This window comes from Tinamus guttatus, unplaced genomic scaffold (genome assembly GCF_059628265.1).
Source record: "Tinamus guttatus ecotype Peru unplaced genomic scaffold, ASM5962826v1 Tinamus_guttatus_pri_ptg000086l, whole genome shotgun sequence".
Taxonomy (NCBI): domain Eukaryota; kingdom Metazoa; phylum Chordata; class Aves; order Tinamiformes; family Tinamidae; genus Tinamus; species Tinamus guttatus.
This window is the reverse complement of record NW_028288620.1, coordinates 2,242,388-2,259,709: the sequence shown is the minus strand read 5'-3', so window position 1 is coordinate 2,259,709 and position 17,322 is coordinate 2,242,388. Positions and strand designations below refer to the sequence as shown.

At 38.9% G+C, this 17,322-nt stretch overlaps 1 protein-coding gene across 1 annotated transcript; it reads left to right on the top strand.

Moving 5' to 3' along the window:
• Positions 1-1,186: 1,186 nt before the first annotated feature.
• On the top strand, positions 1,187-16,943 carry TERF1 (telomeric repeat binding factor 1). Its single transcript, XM_010217122.2, has 10 exons — positions 1,187-1,358; positions 4,582-4,677; positions 6,928-7,058; positions 7,183-7,269; positions 8,819-8,968; positions 11,040-11,149; positions 11,668-11,730; positions 11,819-11,862; positions 12,869-12,933; positions 16,706-16,943. Exons 1-10 carry the CDS (start codon positions 1,187-1,189, stop codon positions 16,862-16,864), a joined length of 1,077 nt encoding a protein of 358 aa, XP_010215424.2. The 3' UTR covers positions 16,865-16,943.
• Positions 16,944-17,322: the final 379 nt, after the last annotated feature.

Below are 17,322 nucleotides of genomic sequence, written 5' to 3'. Positions count from 1 at the left end.
GAAGCAAGAAAAATTCTTATTCCAAAACTGTAGCAGAGTTTATGAACTTTGATCGGTCTGTCACACCAGCTTAAAAATCTCTAAATTCTTCCAGGGAATTCTGCCAGGCCTATTATAGGAAAGTTCCATTTCAGGCTACCTGTATCCTATACCACATCATTCCTTTCCGCATATTTATTTTCTTTATAAAATCCAGGGAATAATTGTAATCAAATGTAATGTATTAATGCTATGTTTAGAAAAATTTAAAAGCTTCAGCAGCAACACAAATGCTATCGCACTGCACCTCTCTCTGCACTATCATTTTTCTATGCATTTCTATGTTACGAATGCAATGAAAATAAGAAAAAAAAAACATTAGCTTAAAGCTATTACTTTTCTTATGAAGCCCCTCCGTGATAACCTCCTTGACACCATCAAACTTGTTTTGCTTTCCACAGCTCTAATTCACTAGGAACTGCATGTGGAACATCCACAGGTGTGGAAAAAGTTACGGACTATGATACATGTCAGGCTACCTGCCTTTGAGGTCAGAGAATGGTGGCAGTACCTCCTCATTTTCCAAGTATTGGCATAACCCACAGTATCTCAGAATGACAGAAAGAATGATTTGGAAAAAAAAAAATCAAATTTGTAGTTTCTGGATGGGAAGTGAGTTGCAGCTGAGGCATCTTTGCAGGAAAAGTCCTTTCTCTTCAAGCCTCACATAAAGACACACTTCTTAAGCGAAATCCTTTGTTTCAAAGGGGTATACTACGCTTTCATAGAACACATATTTAGTTATATTCAGCCTCCCAGGCTAAAGCACCGTAGCTCTCACAGCTACCAGCTCCAAAGCGGGCCCTTCCTTCAGCGTTCCTCCCTCACCACTAGATCGCACCCTTTATTCGGCTCGCAGTAAACGGGACGCCCTTAAAGGCGCCCTCCGCACGCCGCTAACGCACACACCAACCGCCCGCCTAACGGCCGCACTGCGCACGCGCCCTCCCCTCACGACACAACAACCCCACCCACCCCAAGGGTCGGACCAACCCACACCGCCTTCCGCGGGTGGGGGTTCGATGACGTCACCTCCCCCGCTCCCACTCAAAACCAGCGCGGCGCCGCCTCAACCAATCGGTGCCTTCCCCCGCCCGGCAGCCGTTGGAGCAGCCCCGCCCGGCAACTGTTGGCGCGCGACTCGAACATGTCCGCGAGCGGCGGTGGTGACGCTCGGGTCCCGTTGTCCGCCGCGGGGCTCGCGCAGGCCGAGGATCTGGTGGGCGACTGGGTGCTCGAGTTCGCCTGTTACTGCCTGTGCCGGCACTTCCGCGAGGACCGCGCCGCTGAGTTCCGCCGCTTCAGGGACGTGGCGCAGGGTGAGCGGGCGCGTCTCCTCGCCGCGGCCTCGCGCGGGATCCTTTGAGGGGATCTTTAGAACCATGGTCTATAACTGAGAGGCCAGCAGCTCATATCGCACGACTAGTGTGTCTGAAGAAGTGCTTGTGTTGCTAGTGCAGCTTTTTTGGTTAGAGAGTAAGTCACAACTTTAAAGTTTGCAAGTCCTGTTAGGTCCGGTATCCGAATTGACAGGGAGAGAGAGACAACCACCATAGATATATATATTGTCTTTTATTAATAGAAGAAAGATAATAAGTATTACCAGCTAGCTGGGGTCCGGGCTTTCCCACGCAGGGGTCACACCACGGACCCCGACCACTTCGAGTGTCCCTCTTTTATACCGTTCTTACCCAAGAGTGTTCCCCCTCCCGTTTTCCTGTTTTGCATTCTTGTTAATGTTATCTATTTTGCTGAATTAAAACATCTGGATAAGCAGCCCCCCTATCATCCTGATTGAGGGCAGGGCACCCTAACCCCGCCACCTATCAAGGGTCCAGACCTTGCCATGAGCAGGGCATCCTGACCCTGCCATCTATCAAGGGTTCTGCCCCTGCCATGAGCAAGACATCCGGACTCCGCCAGTTATCATGGGTCCTTGTGCTCTAAGACTCAGCTTATTCTACATTAGCTATTTAACCCCTACCTTCCCTGCTAATGCACCCTACAGTCCCAGCTTTCAAGCGTAAACATAAAAGGGCACCTTTTAGGGTCTCCTTTTCTGTAGCACCCCTGCCTATTTCTACGTTTAATCGTTGGCCTGTGTAAGCAGACTTAGTATGCCTGGTTAGTCTGCTAATAATCACAGTCATCAGTGCTCATCAGTGGCCGTGTGTTCAGGGGGAGCACAGCAAAGAAATGTCATGATGATGTTGAAAAGTGGAGGTGTTATCAACACAGAAGCAGACTGGAATATCTGACAAGAATGGGAAGACTTTTGAGGACTGTCAGTAGAAGCAATTGTACAGAATTCAAGGTCACATGGAATTGCAAACTAACAGCAAAGTTCCTGTAGAACTTCAGACCTCAACAGAGGGGAGCTGGGCATACCGATGATAGCATCATCAATTCATCATTATGAATTGATGCTATGCATCAGCATAGCAGTCCGTGGAAAAGCAAAGTGCAGAAATGAGACTGTATTGGAAAACATTTTTCAGTAGAAATTAAAAAAAAAAAAAACCTGCTTTTGCACAAGGCATAGTGAGACTCTGCTGCATGCAGTCCTGGTTGACTTGAGGCTGACTCGAACCAAAGCAAGAACAGAAATGGGATAGTAGGAAGAATAAAGAAACAGAGGTGCTTTTTGAATAGATGAATGATTTTGATGTAAACTTCACTGCACTGCCGAGGAGAAATGGCTGGACTAGCCCTGAGATCTCAGGGTAGCTTTTATAACAGTATAATGACAAGGTTACATGCCTTGCTTAATGGTCTGTTACCTGAACTACCTTGCTGAGATATCTGCATTTCTACTATTCTAAAGAAAACTAAGAAATGCATTTATTACCTCAGGTAGGGAAGCAACTGAAGACCAATCTAAGAATACAGTTAATAAAAGAATGAATAGATATAAAATGTCTTTTTATTAAAAGAAATGAGACTTCTAGGAGAGCTTACTATGGGTATATACTGATATTAGTCTGCACTACTTGTGAGCAATTGGTGCTTAGGACCTGGCATTTCTACTGTAAATGTTTTGGGCTCTTTTTCTTCTTTGGAATAGCTCTATTCTGGTCCCATGAACCAAATGCCTGTTTGCAGCTGGAGCATTGTCTTCCAGTTTCCTTTCATGTGAAAGGGAAATTTAGTGCCTTTGAGACTTCTTCATCCTACAACCTAAAACACACAACAATTATTTGCTTTAAAAATGCATTCCTCCTCTGGATTGAAGCACTAATGTATGTGTGCTTTAAGTGAAGCAGGAGGAGCAAAGAAGCCTGAAAGACCAAGCCACCTGCCAATATGACAGGTTTTGTCCTGTTGAATCTTTCAACTGTGTTTTTCAGCCTCCCTCAAAAAATTCTCAACTCTGGCTCCATCTTCAGGACACAATGATAGCTCTTCTTTCTATCTATTAAATTCATTAGTCAACTATTTTCTAAAGCTGGACTCTGTTTGGCTTAAATGCTGTAGGAACCTGTGATAATAAAGGCGCTTTCTGTTATGCTGAACAATGTCCTTTAAATTCCTATTTTAGCTCTTTAAAATGTACCTATTAAAGCTATTTTCTCTTCTACTCACTAAAGTAGAATTGTGGTCCTTTGAAGATGAAGTAACAATAATCTACTTGATGTTAGATTTCCCAATCAGTCAAGGGCTTTTTAATTAGTGTGTAAGTGCATCCATTGCTCCTGGGAGTGCTCAGTCTACTTGCTCAGTAGTGTATGAGAGTCTCCTAAGTAAAATGAAGACCTGCTTGTGATAGTGCAAACTGAGGGTCCCAAGTGCCAGACTTCCTCTCTTTCTGTGTGTGTGTGTGTGTGTGTGTGTGTGTTAGGCTAGGAATGAAACAGGCACACAAGAATTAGGGTGCTCGATCTGCTTGACATGTTCTTCACTTCTTACATTTGAATGTTTCTCTGCATACTTTGAAGATAAATCACTCGCAATACGCAGCACATTAGAATAATAATCAGTATAATGATGATAATCTCATGATAGCTTCCATTCTAAAATATCTAATAATCCTTACGACCTTGCCAGCTTGTGAGGAGGATTGCCCCTGTAGGCTTGCACTTCAGTGCAGCTTTCGCTGGTTTGGGTCTGTCAGTTGCCCCAGCCAACTTAGAAGTGAAGTGTATGGAGGCTGTGTGCTCCTCATGCTGCCTGTTTTGCAGCTATTCCTCAGAAATGTTCCCTGAGGCAGATGCTTCCGTCTTTCATCATAAGCTACTGAGCAAAATAAGACTTATTTATGTATGATACTGTGATATTTTCCTGATTGAATGACTGTAAGCCTGTGATGTGTCTCATTGCTTTTAGGTTGCTCTCGCCAACAAGAATAAAATTTTCTTGTCAAATTCTTTAAAAGTGACTTAAATTCTTGTGATGTAGAAGGAAACTAATAATCTCCCTAACTTCAATTCTTTAGAAAACTGGTGCAGCACTTTTAAGTCTTACACCAGATTCTGTGATGTATCTCTAGCCACACCGTGGCACTGCTGGAGCAAAAGTGACTTATTTTTTCCTCTTCTTTTCCAGCTGTTATTAATAACCTCTCCAAAATAGCTACTCATCAGAAAAAAACAGTATATGTCTGCCAGCTTTTGACAAGAATTGCGAAAGGAAAAAGACTTGGTAAATATTCTGGGATTTTTTTTGGTGGTTGTTGTTGTTTTTGGTTTTTCCTTCACTCTTGCTTAAGTAGATTATTTCCATGAACTTGTACAAAGACTTATTTGATATGTTTTCATGTAATTGCTACTAAGTAAATAAAATGACTGAAATATTACACTTTCATTGTGCTTATATTCCACTAGTAACTGAGCTGTATGCAGTACTGGTGATAATCAGAGCCACATGATTTAATAGCTTTGAGCTTGATTGTTTCTGTACTTTACAAATGACAGGACTTTCTGTCACAATAGAATCAACAGAAAAATTTCATTTAAAAAAAAGGCTGACCACCTCCTAGTGAGCGCAATCTGCAAATGTAATGTGGGGAGTCTGTATTTCTTCACATGCAAATCTTGAGGTTATGTTGTGTTATGTGTGAGACAGTAGATGTGAGAATATGAATGAAAATGATGAGTGCCTTCTGCATAGAAAGTTGTAAGAGATTGACAGCAGCTCCTTGGGAGGTACAATCACTGTAGCCTTCGTTTGGCTATGTTCACTATCTACTGATTCTGCTTTTGTGCTCAAGTTTCTGGCACATTTAACTTTTTCTCTGCAAGTCTTCACTGCTTAATAAAACTCAGTTGAATTTAGGGACTTCAGAAACAATCTTTCCAGCATAAGCATGGAATTTATATATATATATATATATATATATACACACACACACACATGTATATATAGACTAGCAGTTTGCAGAGGCTTGTGGCTACAAAACAATTTCTTGTGTTCATTGTCAAGTAATAACTGTACTTGATTTAGTTCAACTTCAGAATCAAATTGTATTATTTATTATAATTGTTCATCACATACAAATGATGAAAAGTCTCTGTATTGGCATTAAAACTGTTGTTGTTCTATATAATACTTGGGAATGACTTCAATGTGCATTTTTATCTATTGCAGTATAGCGTATGTCCTGTATAGAGGAGAAGATTCCATGCATTTATGTCAGACGTAGCTGCACAATGTACATGGAAAGCTTATATACTGTATAGTAGCTTTCCTCATTAGTTTCTGATGATTAAAATAAGGTTACGGTTTAATCTTTATTGACCCTGAAGATAGAATTGCTTGTTTCAGATGCCAAACTCTAAAGCTAACTTAAACAGTTAGATTCTTATAATATTAAAATAAGTGTCATATTCACTTGAATGAAACAAGGATTAAAAAATGCCCTGTCAGAGCAGGGGTCCTTAAATGATATCAGCTACGAGATAACTCAAAAGGCAAAAAAACTGAGCAGTATCAAAGACTAATTTTTTTTCAGTCTTGCTGAAATACTTTGCCTTCTGTCTTTTTTTAAAAAATAAAATAAAAAATCAGGGTGATCCTGACTGTAAGGAATAAGGAGAAATAGAGATTTTGCTATGGTGTTATGTAAAAGATAGGAATAAGAGTGGCTATAATTGAGTGAACACCACGAGCTACGCTGGCACTGTCAGGGAGAGAAGCAGTTCCCTGCACCTGCCAGCTTCTCCTGCATCTGTTCTGGCAGCACACCCGTCTGTGCAGATGTGCAGTGCGAGGGCTGGAAAATCCTTGCAGAGAGAGGAAGGAAAGGCTTGTTGTCTGGGCTAGGTTTTCTGCCAAATCCGGTCACTGATCTTGCTTGCTGGGAGTTGGCATAAACATTTATGTTAGCACAACAGATGAGGTGACGTAAGTGGTTACTTCTACTTTTTTTTTCTTTTATGGCCATGCTGTGTTACCTTGCTTGAATCTCCCTCTAGACTTAGAGCTAGGAAAAAAAAAAAAAAAAAAAAGACAGATGGTAATGTAGAGAAACACCCTGGAAAATGAGAATTCAAATAAAGATAGTTGTGTTTTGTGTTACAGAATTTACAGTAGTGATAGCAAATGTTTAAATATCTGATGCCAAACTTATTGTAAAAGCATTATTAATGCCAGCCCAAACACATGATGCTAAACTTGGCACTATTGCAAATTGGATTTTAAATTAACAATAATTTCAGAGACATCTTTCCTTAAGAATGGAATGGCATAGTTACTTGCAGGGGTGAAAATAAGGAATGTAATTCAGCTCTCTTAAATACACTCGGAGGAAGACACTACTATTTCTTTGAGGAAAAAGCAATTGAAATTATGCAAAGTACATATGACTTTATTGTGCTTGAAAAATGACATTTAGTTTATTTACTTTTTTGTTTAAGTACTAAGCACTTAATAAATTATTATTTTCTCTCTAAGATTGTCATTTTGAAAATGATGAAAGCATTTCACCTTTGGAATCTGCTCTGTCAGTTTGGACCTTACTTGAAAGGGAAGAAAGTAAACTTGACAAGCTTCATGAAGATATTCGTCGCTTAATTCAGATTCAGGTCTGTGTGGCTTGTCGAGAAACTGTTAAGGATGCTATGTATTCATTCAGCTAAAATTATTTTCATAAATCTGGGCAAAAATGCATTTTAGCCTATCTTGTAAATGCAACTGTCTTGGTTGTAGGTTGTAGCAGTCCATATGGAAAAAGGATATTTTAAGGAGGCAGCTGCAGTACTTGAAAGGCTGTTTACGGATTTGGAATCAAATAAGGTAGTAACAGTATTTCAAGATTCTTTTTTAATTAAAACTGTTCTTTAACTGTTCTTTATTTAGTGAATTTTTTAAGTTGTTATATTCACCTTGGCAGCTCGTTTAAGGATAGAGTGGTGTTGAAAATAACTTGATCTTGACACAGTTTTGCTCAAATTAGGCAAAGATTTAAAAGTGATAATTTGGTTATAATGTTGTGATGTTAGATACTCTGTATACCCATGTGTGTACTCAGTGTGTTCTGTGCTGTTGCCTGGTATTTCATCATCCTGTTTAAAACATGAAAAAATGCATTTTGTTTTGTATTGATTCAAAGGGCTAATGTAACTGAATACTGCATTTCAGTTTGTCTTAGAGGTCTGTCAGTTTGCTCTAGGTTGGATGAAAATGCTGGTTTCTTTTTTAAAGAGTCTTTAAAGTTGCATCTTGTCTAAATTGAAATTCTTCTTACCATTATAAGGGTCCTTGTTAATAAAGATCCTTGTGCTAGTTTTCCAGAATGAGCTGGTCAGTACGAGCTACCAGCCATTGGACGTGTTTTCGTCTGGATGTCAGCCCCTGGAGGAGGTGAATAGGTTTCCTAAAGCAGTAAATAGTGCCTACCTGGTTCCCTTCTAAGTCTTGCTTCTGCAGTCACATACACGTGTGACACTGTCGACACAAAAGGACATTTTTGGATTATAGGGTTGATAGAGGTGGAAGATGATTCAAGTAGTAAAATAACTGCTTGTAGCAGCACTTGCTTTTCATGGACAGCAGCAGTCCCACCTCTGTCTCCTCTTCCACTCCAGATGAGAAATGAGTGAGGTGTGAGGTGCCACTACAGCTTCTGGGAAGCTGGTACCAGAGGTCTTGTCTGAGTAAAGACGGTATAAACATGCTGGTAGAGAAAGGATGAGCCCACTGCTCTGATCAGGCTCCTGATCTTCTTTATGAACCCTTGCAGTGGGCTCTGTTTACCTCATCCATTGGCAAATTGAAACATCAGAAGGCAACAAAGCTTAATATGGAGTAGATGTTCTACCTCTATCTGACAAAGATAACACCTGTGGGTCATGATGCATCCTGGTCTCATGTTGATTGCTTCATTAAGACGCATGTTTGAGCACATACCTATTCATTACAACAGCAGATGCATATGCCTGAGTTTGCTGAAATCCATAAAACTGCTTAGAGTTATTGGAAGGCAATGGGGCCTGATGCTAGGAGGCTGAAAAGGGTAAGAATTTTTTTTTTTTTTTTATAGTGTAAGAGTTTTGGTCTGTTCTCTGAATATGTGCAGTGTCCATGTTAGCCAAAAGACAGAGCCTCTGACAGTCCCTCTGTTCCTCTTCAGAAGGACTGTGCATCGTAAACTGTAGAAACTGGTGGAACTCCTGGTGCTATTGCTGGCTCACTTGAGAACCGTTTCAGACTGTGGCATAAAGATGTATTCCGATCCCTGCTGTGATCTCATTTATCTCTGTATAACTCTTCATATAGATGAATGATGCTAAGATTACTGTAAAATATATTTTCATGTACTATATAAAGCTGTGCCTTTTTTTAGTCTTTAAAGATGAAGCTGGCAACCATAATTAAGAGCAAGGATCCTTATGTTCCCTTTCTTCAAAACTTCAGTTATGATCTTATGATAAGAAAAATAAAGAACTATGTTGAACTCTTCATGAAAGACAATGAAGCTAACTTCTTAATACAGGTATGTCAAAACTTTTTGGAAAACTTAAAAGAAGGCACATAATAAGATTAAATAGATTGATACTTTCAAGGCAGTTGTTTAAATGGTGCTCAGTTATTGCATAAGTTGAGAGGAAAAGTTTATCTTGTTATAGATAGCCTCATTAATGAAAGAGTTTGAGTGTAGGTTTAAGAAAACTAGGAAGAATAAGACTCCTCTAAAACTGCACTCTTTCTTTCCTGTAACTGCTTTGCTTAGAAAAGTAGCATTAAAAAGTGTAATTAAAACTACATCTGTCATCTGAATATATTTAAGAAGACTAGTTCTGATCTAAGACCCTGAAAGATAATATATTTGTATGTTCTTTTTTCTTTTTTCTCAAGCCAATAAAAATATCATATTAAAACTAAAAGATCTAGACAGCTTAATTTGGTTAAGAGTTCTAGGAATGTCAGAGTAATTAGAGATTTCAAGCTATGTTTTCTTTTTTATTTTCTGTAAATAAAAAGTTCCTTACAAACCTTATTGCTTAAAGGTGATTTAAAATTGCTAAGAACAACATTCTTCCTGCAGCTCATCTTCAGGAGGATTGTAAAGAATTTCCCTCATGGTTCCTTGCTATAAAAGAATATTGAATTACTCAATTACAAAAGCACAAATACCTAAAGAATAAGAAGTAAATAAACAAACCTGAAGTTCCTCTGTATTTTTTTTGTTTCTCTCCCAGAAAGAGAGATTAGCCTCTCATTTATATTTTTATATATATAAAAATTTACCTTAACAGTCTAAATATCTACATATTTTGCTAGGCAACTCAGTTGTCATTTTCCAAGGCAACGTGTTTGAGTCTGAGAGTGCAGAGGTTTGAAGGTGTCTGAGAAGGCCCAGAACCCCACTGTAGTGCATCTGTGCCCTTTGTGCTGCATCACCACTGCCTGCATGCCCTTCTGCCTGTCCTTATTGGCACCAGTGTGGCAAATCTTTTCTTTCTTCTGCTGAAATATTTTTGCTTTAGTCTGAATGGCTCCAGGAAGTGAAAGCGGCCACACACCATTATCTCCCAGAGGTCTCTTCTACCCAAGCATAGAAAAACGCTAGACCTGTTCTTTCCCTTCCTGAGTACCACATGTGGAAGTACAAGAAGTCTTTCCCTGCTGGACCATTTTGTAGGCTGCTTTTTATGGGCTACTGTAAAGCTTGGAGTCTGCAAGAGTGTGGCACCATCTGTTAACAAAGTTCTTGAGCTTCAAGAAATGTTTAGGTTAGCTGCCCTAAGTATAGTCTGCAGATACTGCAACCCCAAGAAACAGGATCTGTACCATGTAAACATCAACCTGGTTACTCAGTAACCAAGCAATAATTTTTTGAAGGTGTTGCTTATTCTTAAAAATAAATATGAACAATTTAGGAACAGTACAAATTCTAAAATGCTTAAGAAATTCAATAGAGTAATGACCTCTTTCTATTCTTCTACTCCACTGGCCCCACTGGAGGAAAAATCTGTTTAGTTTATGGCTAAAATAGATTTTTATTTATTTTGAGAAAACAGGAAAAGTTACCTTAAGCTTGAAGCCTGGCAAGACATATGTCTTCTGAATTTGTTGTAGGTTTTCTGGATCCTGCCCCGCAGTGCATTGAGTGGAGCAAAACGAACTCCTGAGATCTCAGTGTTTCATTTCCATTTCTTATGAAAGACTTACGAGTACTCTCACAGTATTTACAATCTTAATTATTCCCTGCAGTGGGAATAATTAATTCCCATTTAATTAAATGGGAAATATATTTCACATATCCTCTGTGTACTTGCTTTGCAAGTACTTATTTTCTTTCTCTCAGTGTACATATAAAAATTAGCTGTGGCTATGCCCAAAGTTTCCGAGCTTTTACTGTTAAGCCAAAATCCAGACTTTTTTTAATCTCATAACAACTGTTATTTTGAAACATCTTATTGTAACAGTAGTGCACTCTGTTAAAGGGTCTGGAAAATAAGCATTGTTAGCCCTAATAGAAGGTACATTAAAAAGCTGCTTACAAAGATTATTTTAGGTACTGTGTGTGTTTAAAATTGATGTATTGACTCCATTTCATGCAGGCTGCCATGAAACAGGTGGAGGCTAAAGAATTAGGAGGAACAATTTTGGATAATGAAACTGGGAATGTCAGTGCAACAAATGAAGAAATTAATTTGGAGGCAAATCAGAGGTTTGTATTTGGGAGTGTAATGCTGAAGGATAGCTTGGTGTTAAGAATAGGTTGAAGGAAAGATGATAAATTCTAAAATTACTGTTCAACAGAAAATGAAAAGTACAAATACGTTCCCTTCTATCTTTAACTTCTAGATTTGATTGTTACTCTTGGCATTTGCATCACATAGCTTGACATTGAGTATGTATTGGAGAGGCACATTTTTCAGTTCAAACAGCTGTCAGTCTTGAATTAAAAATCAAGCTTGTTCTTTATGTTTCTGCTTGTTATTCAAGCTTTTTCTTTATGCTTCATCTGCTTGTTTTCATCTCTTCAATTTTGGGCTACATAGGAATTCTGGAAAAGGAAGAGTACTAACACAATTGCACCTGAAAGAGGCTTAATGTAAGACTTGGTCAAAAACCATATACAAACAATTCTTTTATTCATACTTCACATCTTTACAATGTGTTAGGAATGCCTTGTCTCTTAAATGCCTTGTCTTGTGGGGAGTGCTTATGTTTGTTTTCTTTTAGCTTTATGGAAGAGCTGAGTACTACAAATCAGTCATCTGAAAGTGGAAGAAAGCCCACAGTAGGGTAAAATGATATTTTGTTGTTGTTGCTAATGTTCATACACATTCATGGAAGTTCTCAGTACATTTTACTTCAGTTATGTTTCTTGCAGGACTTGCTCAGGAGGCAAACACAGAAAAAGAAGTGCTCTTCAAAGTGAGTACTAGCTAACTTTTATGCTGCTGAAATTATGTGAATGTTCTTTCCAGACAAAGAGTTGGTGGTTTGATAACTCCTTTCCAAATAATGTTTGAATTCCTAGAAAAATAATTATGCTGAAAAAAGAAAAATTGTTTTGTGCAGACACTGCGCACAACAATATGCCCCACTTAGAGAGGTGTGAAATGGCTTAAGATTCCCAGGCATTTCATCTTGCTAAATCATTTACTTTTTTGCTCTGTTTTTGCCTTTTTATTAAGGTTATGATATTCTGTCCCAAAGAATGTGACCATTGGATGTGAATATTGGATTTTTCCCTTTTTTGGGCTTTTCTTTTGGGCTTCTGATCTAGGTAGTTCTGGGGAGAATAAACTAAAGAGGCTGACTGGTTCATGGGGAATAAAATGATGTGTAAGATGCCCAAAACTAGGATGCTAATGCCTAACTTTCCTGGTAGTATTTTAAAAATACTTAAATATATGTATAATCTATGTTTTACCTCCATTCTGAAAAGCATTGGTACCCTGTTACCACAAATAGCCAATGTTATGGCCTTTGTGTTGGTTGCTGTGTCAGTTAGAAGTTATATACCTTTTTGTGGAAATGACAAACCCTGTATGCAAAGGATCAGACCTCTGACTTCTGATTATTTTTCATTTTCTCTATTTAAAATTAGTGTTATCTGTATTAGTTACTTTAACCAAATGGAAAGAGTGAATATATATCACTGTTATGTACTCATTTTTACTTGATTATTTAAAGTATTATTTTGTAAACTATCACAAAAATGGACTCTCTTGAAAAAACTGTTTTCTGAGTCTTTGAACTTAGAGGAGATTGCACACACCTCTTTACATATATACTGTGTGTGTATACTCACATAGAGACATACTGAAGTTATTTCAATCTGTCAGAGAATATCAAGATAATGTTACGTGCTTGTTTCATTAAGACTGCTGTCTTAACTTCACACTGGTCTGAATGTGTTTCAAATATCTTCTAGGTCTGGACAGCTTGAACAATATAGAAAAACATGGACGTGCTTGGGCTTGTGGTCGAAAAAGGCAGGTTTGTATCCGTTCCCTTTTCTAAATGGACATAATAAAATATTTGCAGCCTTAACAGGGCTTTTTGTTTGTTTGTTTTCCAACTTTTAGTTGAATAGGCCCCTAGGGAAGCAATTCAAAATGCCGGGGTTTGGTAGTCGTTGTTGCTCGAGTGTCACTGCCCCTGATATGACTCTTTAAGTTCTAATTGCTGTCATCAAAAAATATATGTTTTTTTTTTTGTTTTGTTTTGTGTGGATGTGGCCTCAGGTCTCCTTCTGTACCCTTCTGTGCCAGCTGTTTCCTTCTTCTGACACTTCAGCCTTCATGCTACAGGGGAGGATAAACCTACACGTGTGGGGGTGTTGTTTTGGTTAGTCCTCAAGGAGAATTGTGCTTAGTCCTGAACTTTTAGGAATATTTACAGAAATCAAAGTACTGGTTACATCTCCAATAACATACTGTCCTCTGACTGGTTGAACTCCTAAGGAAAGCTGCTGTTAAGATATCTTTACTACCCTCTCTCCCTGGAAGTTGATATAGCCTCTTGCTGCATGTAAACATAGGATTTTTTCCATCTCACAAATCTTAAAAGTAGTTACATCAGTGAGAGCCTCCTAAACAGCTGCCAATATGGCCAATACCCCAAAAAATGAATGGTGCTCATTCCATTTATCCCTTGGCTTCAAGAACATAATTAACTTTCTCCTTCTACTTGAGTTGGTACCTTGTCAGCCAGTTGCTCACAAGCATGTACGTGCTTTATGCCAGCTAGACCACAGCTGACACAACTGACCTATTTTTCAATTGAGGTAGTCTGTATGGGGTCAGCTACAGGCCGTGTTTCTCCATCTTGCACTCCTGCACAGATCTCATTAGGAAAAAAAAGAGATGATGTGTGCTTAATTCTATTTTTTTAATTCATTCTTAATTAGAGAGTAAGGACTCAATTTACAGAGGAGGACAACATTCGATAGTAGTGAAGGCTACACTAAATTAAAAAATGAAAGAAGCTAAAGTCCAAAACAATGTCCCTGAACACTGAGGAAAGCATACATCTGTTCTCTCTGCTGGTGTTGGTGCCAGTGAGCCCTCTCCTCTGGGTGCTGTGTGGAGAGCAACGATACTGGCCTTTTAAACAGTGAATCTGCCCCTCTGCTTAACGAGGGGGTTATGTAAGATGGGCTGCGTGCAGGGAAGAATGCTGTGAATGCCAGGGCGGCTGCCTTCCAGAGCTGCCTTTCCACGCAGCGCCTCGCTCAGGGCTGCCCTTGTTTGCCCTTGCTTTGCAAAGGGCTTTTCACTGCCATGCTTCCGTGCCCCTTTGCAGCCCTTTCACTGCTATGTTTTCAGTCAGCTCCATACAAACAGTCTGCAGTGCAACTGGAAGGGGATGCACTTTATTTTCTCATTCTTAAACTCCTTTAGGATGCAAGTGTCACGGAAAATGTAGAGAACTACTTATACTGCAGTTATATTTTGTTTTTGCATGGCAGTTGTCTAATTGAAATCTGTCTATTTGTTTAAATAATGTGTCTGAAAATCCAGCTTTTCAGAATTCAGTCAGTTGTGTGAAAGTTAATTGCGTATATTTAAATCTGGACAAATTCCAGAAGGAAGAAGGGTCCCTCTTCTTGTATAATCAAATGATATCACATTGCTAGCAAAAAAAAAAAAAAAAAAAAAAAAAAAACCCTGATTCTATAGATTAATAGGACCTTTGGATATGTGAGGATATGTCTGCGCAGTCCCTTTGGTAAAACAAAGTTTGTTCTACTGGCATCCCGCCCTAGCCAAATGTCAACCAGCCCTGGCCAGGACACTGTCCCTGTGTTAGCTTGAGGTTAATGCTGGGATATGCCCAGTCTGTCCAGCCAGTCTTAGTAGCTGATGCCAGTGCAGGGAGAGGGTGCAAAAACTGCCTGCGCCTTCTAGGACAGCACCTGGATCTGTCATGGGGGTCGGGACGTTGTCACTGTTCGGTGTGGGTCCCACTGCAAAGGGGAAAAAGAAACTCTCCAACCTGCATGTAGGATGCTCATTTGGGTGTTAAACTGAGAGTTAGAAACTTAAAAGGACAGGAGGAGGAGGAGGGGAAAAAAAAAAAAAACCACCCTTGGAAAACTTTTTAACAACAAATGTAATGAATCACTGCAACAAAATGACAAGGGCTGTGATTGTTTCAGCTGCTGGAAATACTTGAATTCTGTCTTGTCAAGTAGGTCAAGCATAGCTGTGTTGCTTGAATAAAGATTTTATTTAGGAAAGGTTTTTCTGACATGCTGCAAAATCAGTTGAGTGAGATGATACCAATGGAATCTCTGGCATTTTATTAAAAAAAAAAAAAAAAAAAGTACTATTTGGGGCTAATATTGTGAAAGATCTGTGTCAGTCTTTTCTTAATGCAATGCTTGAGTTTCCAACCTAGTGAATGAGGTGCATTTATGAGCACTGTTCCTTGTGACAAGACTTCCCAATCAGTTTGATATGCTATTAGTAGAAATCAGTAATTCTTCATGTAATCCAGTTTGCAGGGTGTGTTGTGTACTTGCTTTCCGTTTTATTTTTAAGAATCCACACTTTTACTGAGCATGACTAAGTAGGGCTTTAGCTAACTTGCTGACTCCGCTGGTGCTTTTATTAACAAAAACGCTTCCAGGACTTCTTTGCTGTTTCAGAACAATTGCAAAGTAAGCAAAGCCCCAGACAGGGGTTGAATTCAGAAGTTATTTGTGCACTAAAAAAAAAAAAAGGGCAGGTGGGGAAGAAAAACCCCACAGCCTTATTCTTGCTTAAACTTTTCAAGTACTTTCTTAAAATTCTTAACTGCTACTCCAGAATGAGAGGGGAAAAATGGCTATATATTGTAATATACATACTGTATACATATTTTCATAAAGATACAACAGAAGAAAGTTGGTGCTCATAATTTACTCTAGAGGTAAATTTAAGAAAAATAAGTATTAAATTCCAATGCTCTTTTACTAAGTTCACACATAAAATCAAGCGATGATAATTGATACTTGTATTGAGAACCTACCAAGGAAGAAACGATATACTAGAGAATGTCATCAGAAGAAGAGTTGCTTGCAGGTGTCCAAACCAAGCAAATCACTCATAAAAAGAGAAATGGTACTCCTTGAAGATCAATAACCTTTTAGGTTGTGATGTGTCATGACCTAAAGTGAAACTTGACCTAACGTGAGACTTGCGCTCAACAAAGTGCCAGAAAGCATGTAGCTATTATCTGATGATACTAATCTCCCAAGTGTCCAATCTCCTTTTAAATGTGTTATATATAATTTTGCCCTTATCAACATTTCCTTTTTTTTTTTTTTTTTAAGCACATTGAAATTCTGTTGCTGTTGTCAAGTGGAATCTTGATTCACAGCACCTGTGTTGTATCTCAAACTGCTAGATCTTTCATATTGCCTACTATGCTTTGTCAAGGTTCATGTTGGCTCTATTGGCCCATAAAGTACCATTTTGGCAAATGTTTTAATTGAAGTGAATTTCTCCCCCATTTTTTTTTGTTTTTCTTTTCCTGAAATAGGCGGAATTTAAAGTATTTGTTTTTGTTTGAAGTCTGCTACTGTGTTTAAAACACTTGAGCTTGTAATATTTGTTGTATTCAGTGTCAAGTTATGACTGACAGAATCACAATCAGCCTACTGACACCTAAAAGATGTGCTTGGTGTAATAACTATGTAATAACTGTATAAAAACTTCTGTATTTTTTGTAAGGTGAGGTCTTAAATTCTTTATACGTTCTGTGTTTTTGCTTTCACCCAAAGCGATGGACATACGAAGAAGACATGCAGCTGATATCGGGAGTAAGACAGTTTGGAGCAGGCAGTTGGGCTAAAATTTTGGTCCATGGTGACTTCAACAACCGAACTGGTGTCATGTTAAAAGACCGATGGAGAACACTCAGCAGGACTGACCAGGTCTAATTTGGACTGCAAGAACCAATTTTAACTGTTCTGAGCCTTTCCCACCTGAGGACAAGCCTAACTTTTCAGAATAATTTCAATATTACACTGATGACTTAAAATATTACAACAAAAAAAAAGTTTCTGTAGAGTTAAAATAACAGTGCATCGTGAAGAAGAGACGCAGAAGAAACGGGAAGTGATAGTGTCATAGTAGCTCTTAGCACTTCTCACCTTGTGCCACCTGCCTTGTCTGAAAGTGGATTTTTTCTAGACCAGGAAAGAGGAAGCCTGAACTCTTTTTTTTTTTTTTTTTTTTTTTTTTTTTTTTTTCTCCTTCCCCCAAAGCCTCAGTAGCTTGTCTGCTTGTGCACTTGTGCACTGCTGGCACAGCCTAAGCCGTGTTTCCTCCCTGCCTCCCAGTGTCTGCAGCTACAGCACTAACAAGCAGAGACCTCGTCTGAGGAGGGCAGCTGCGT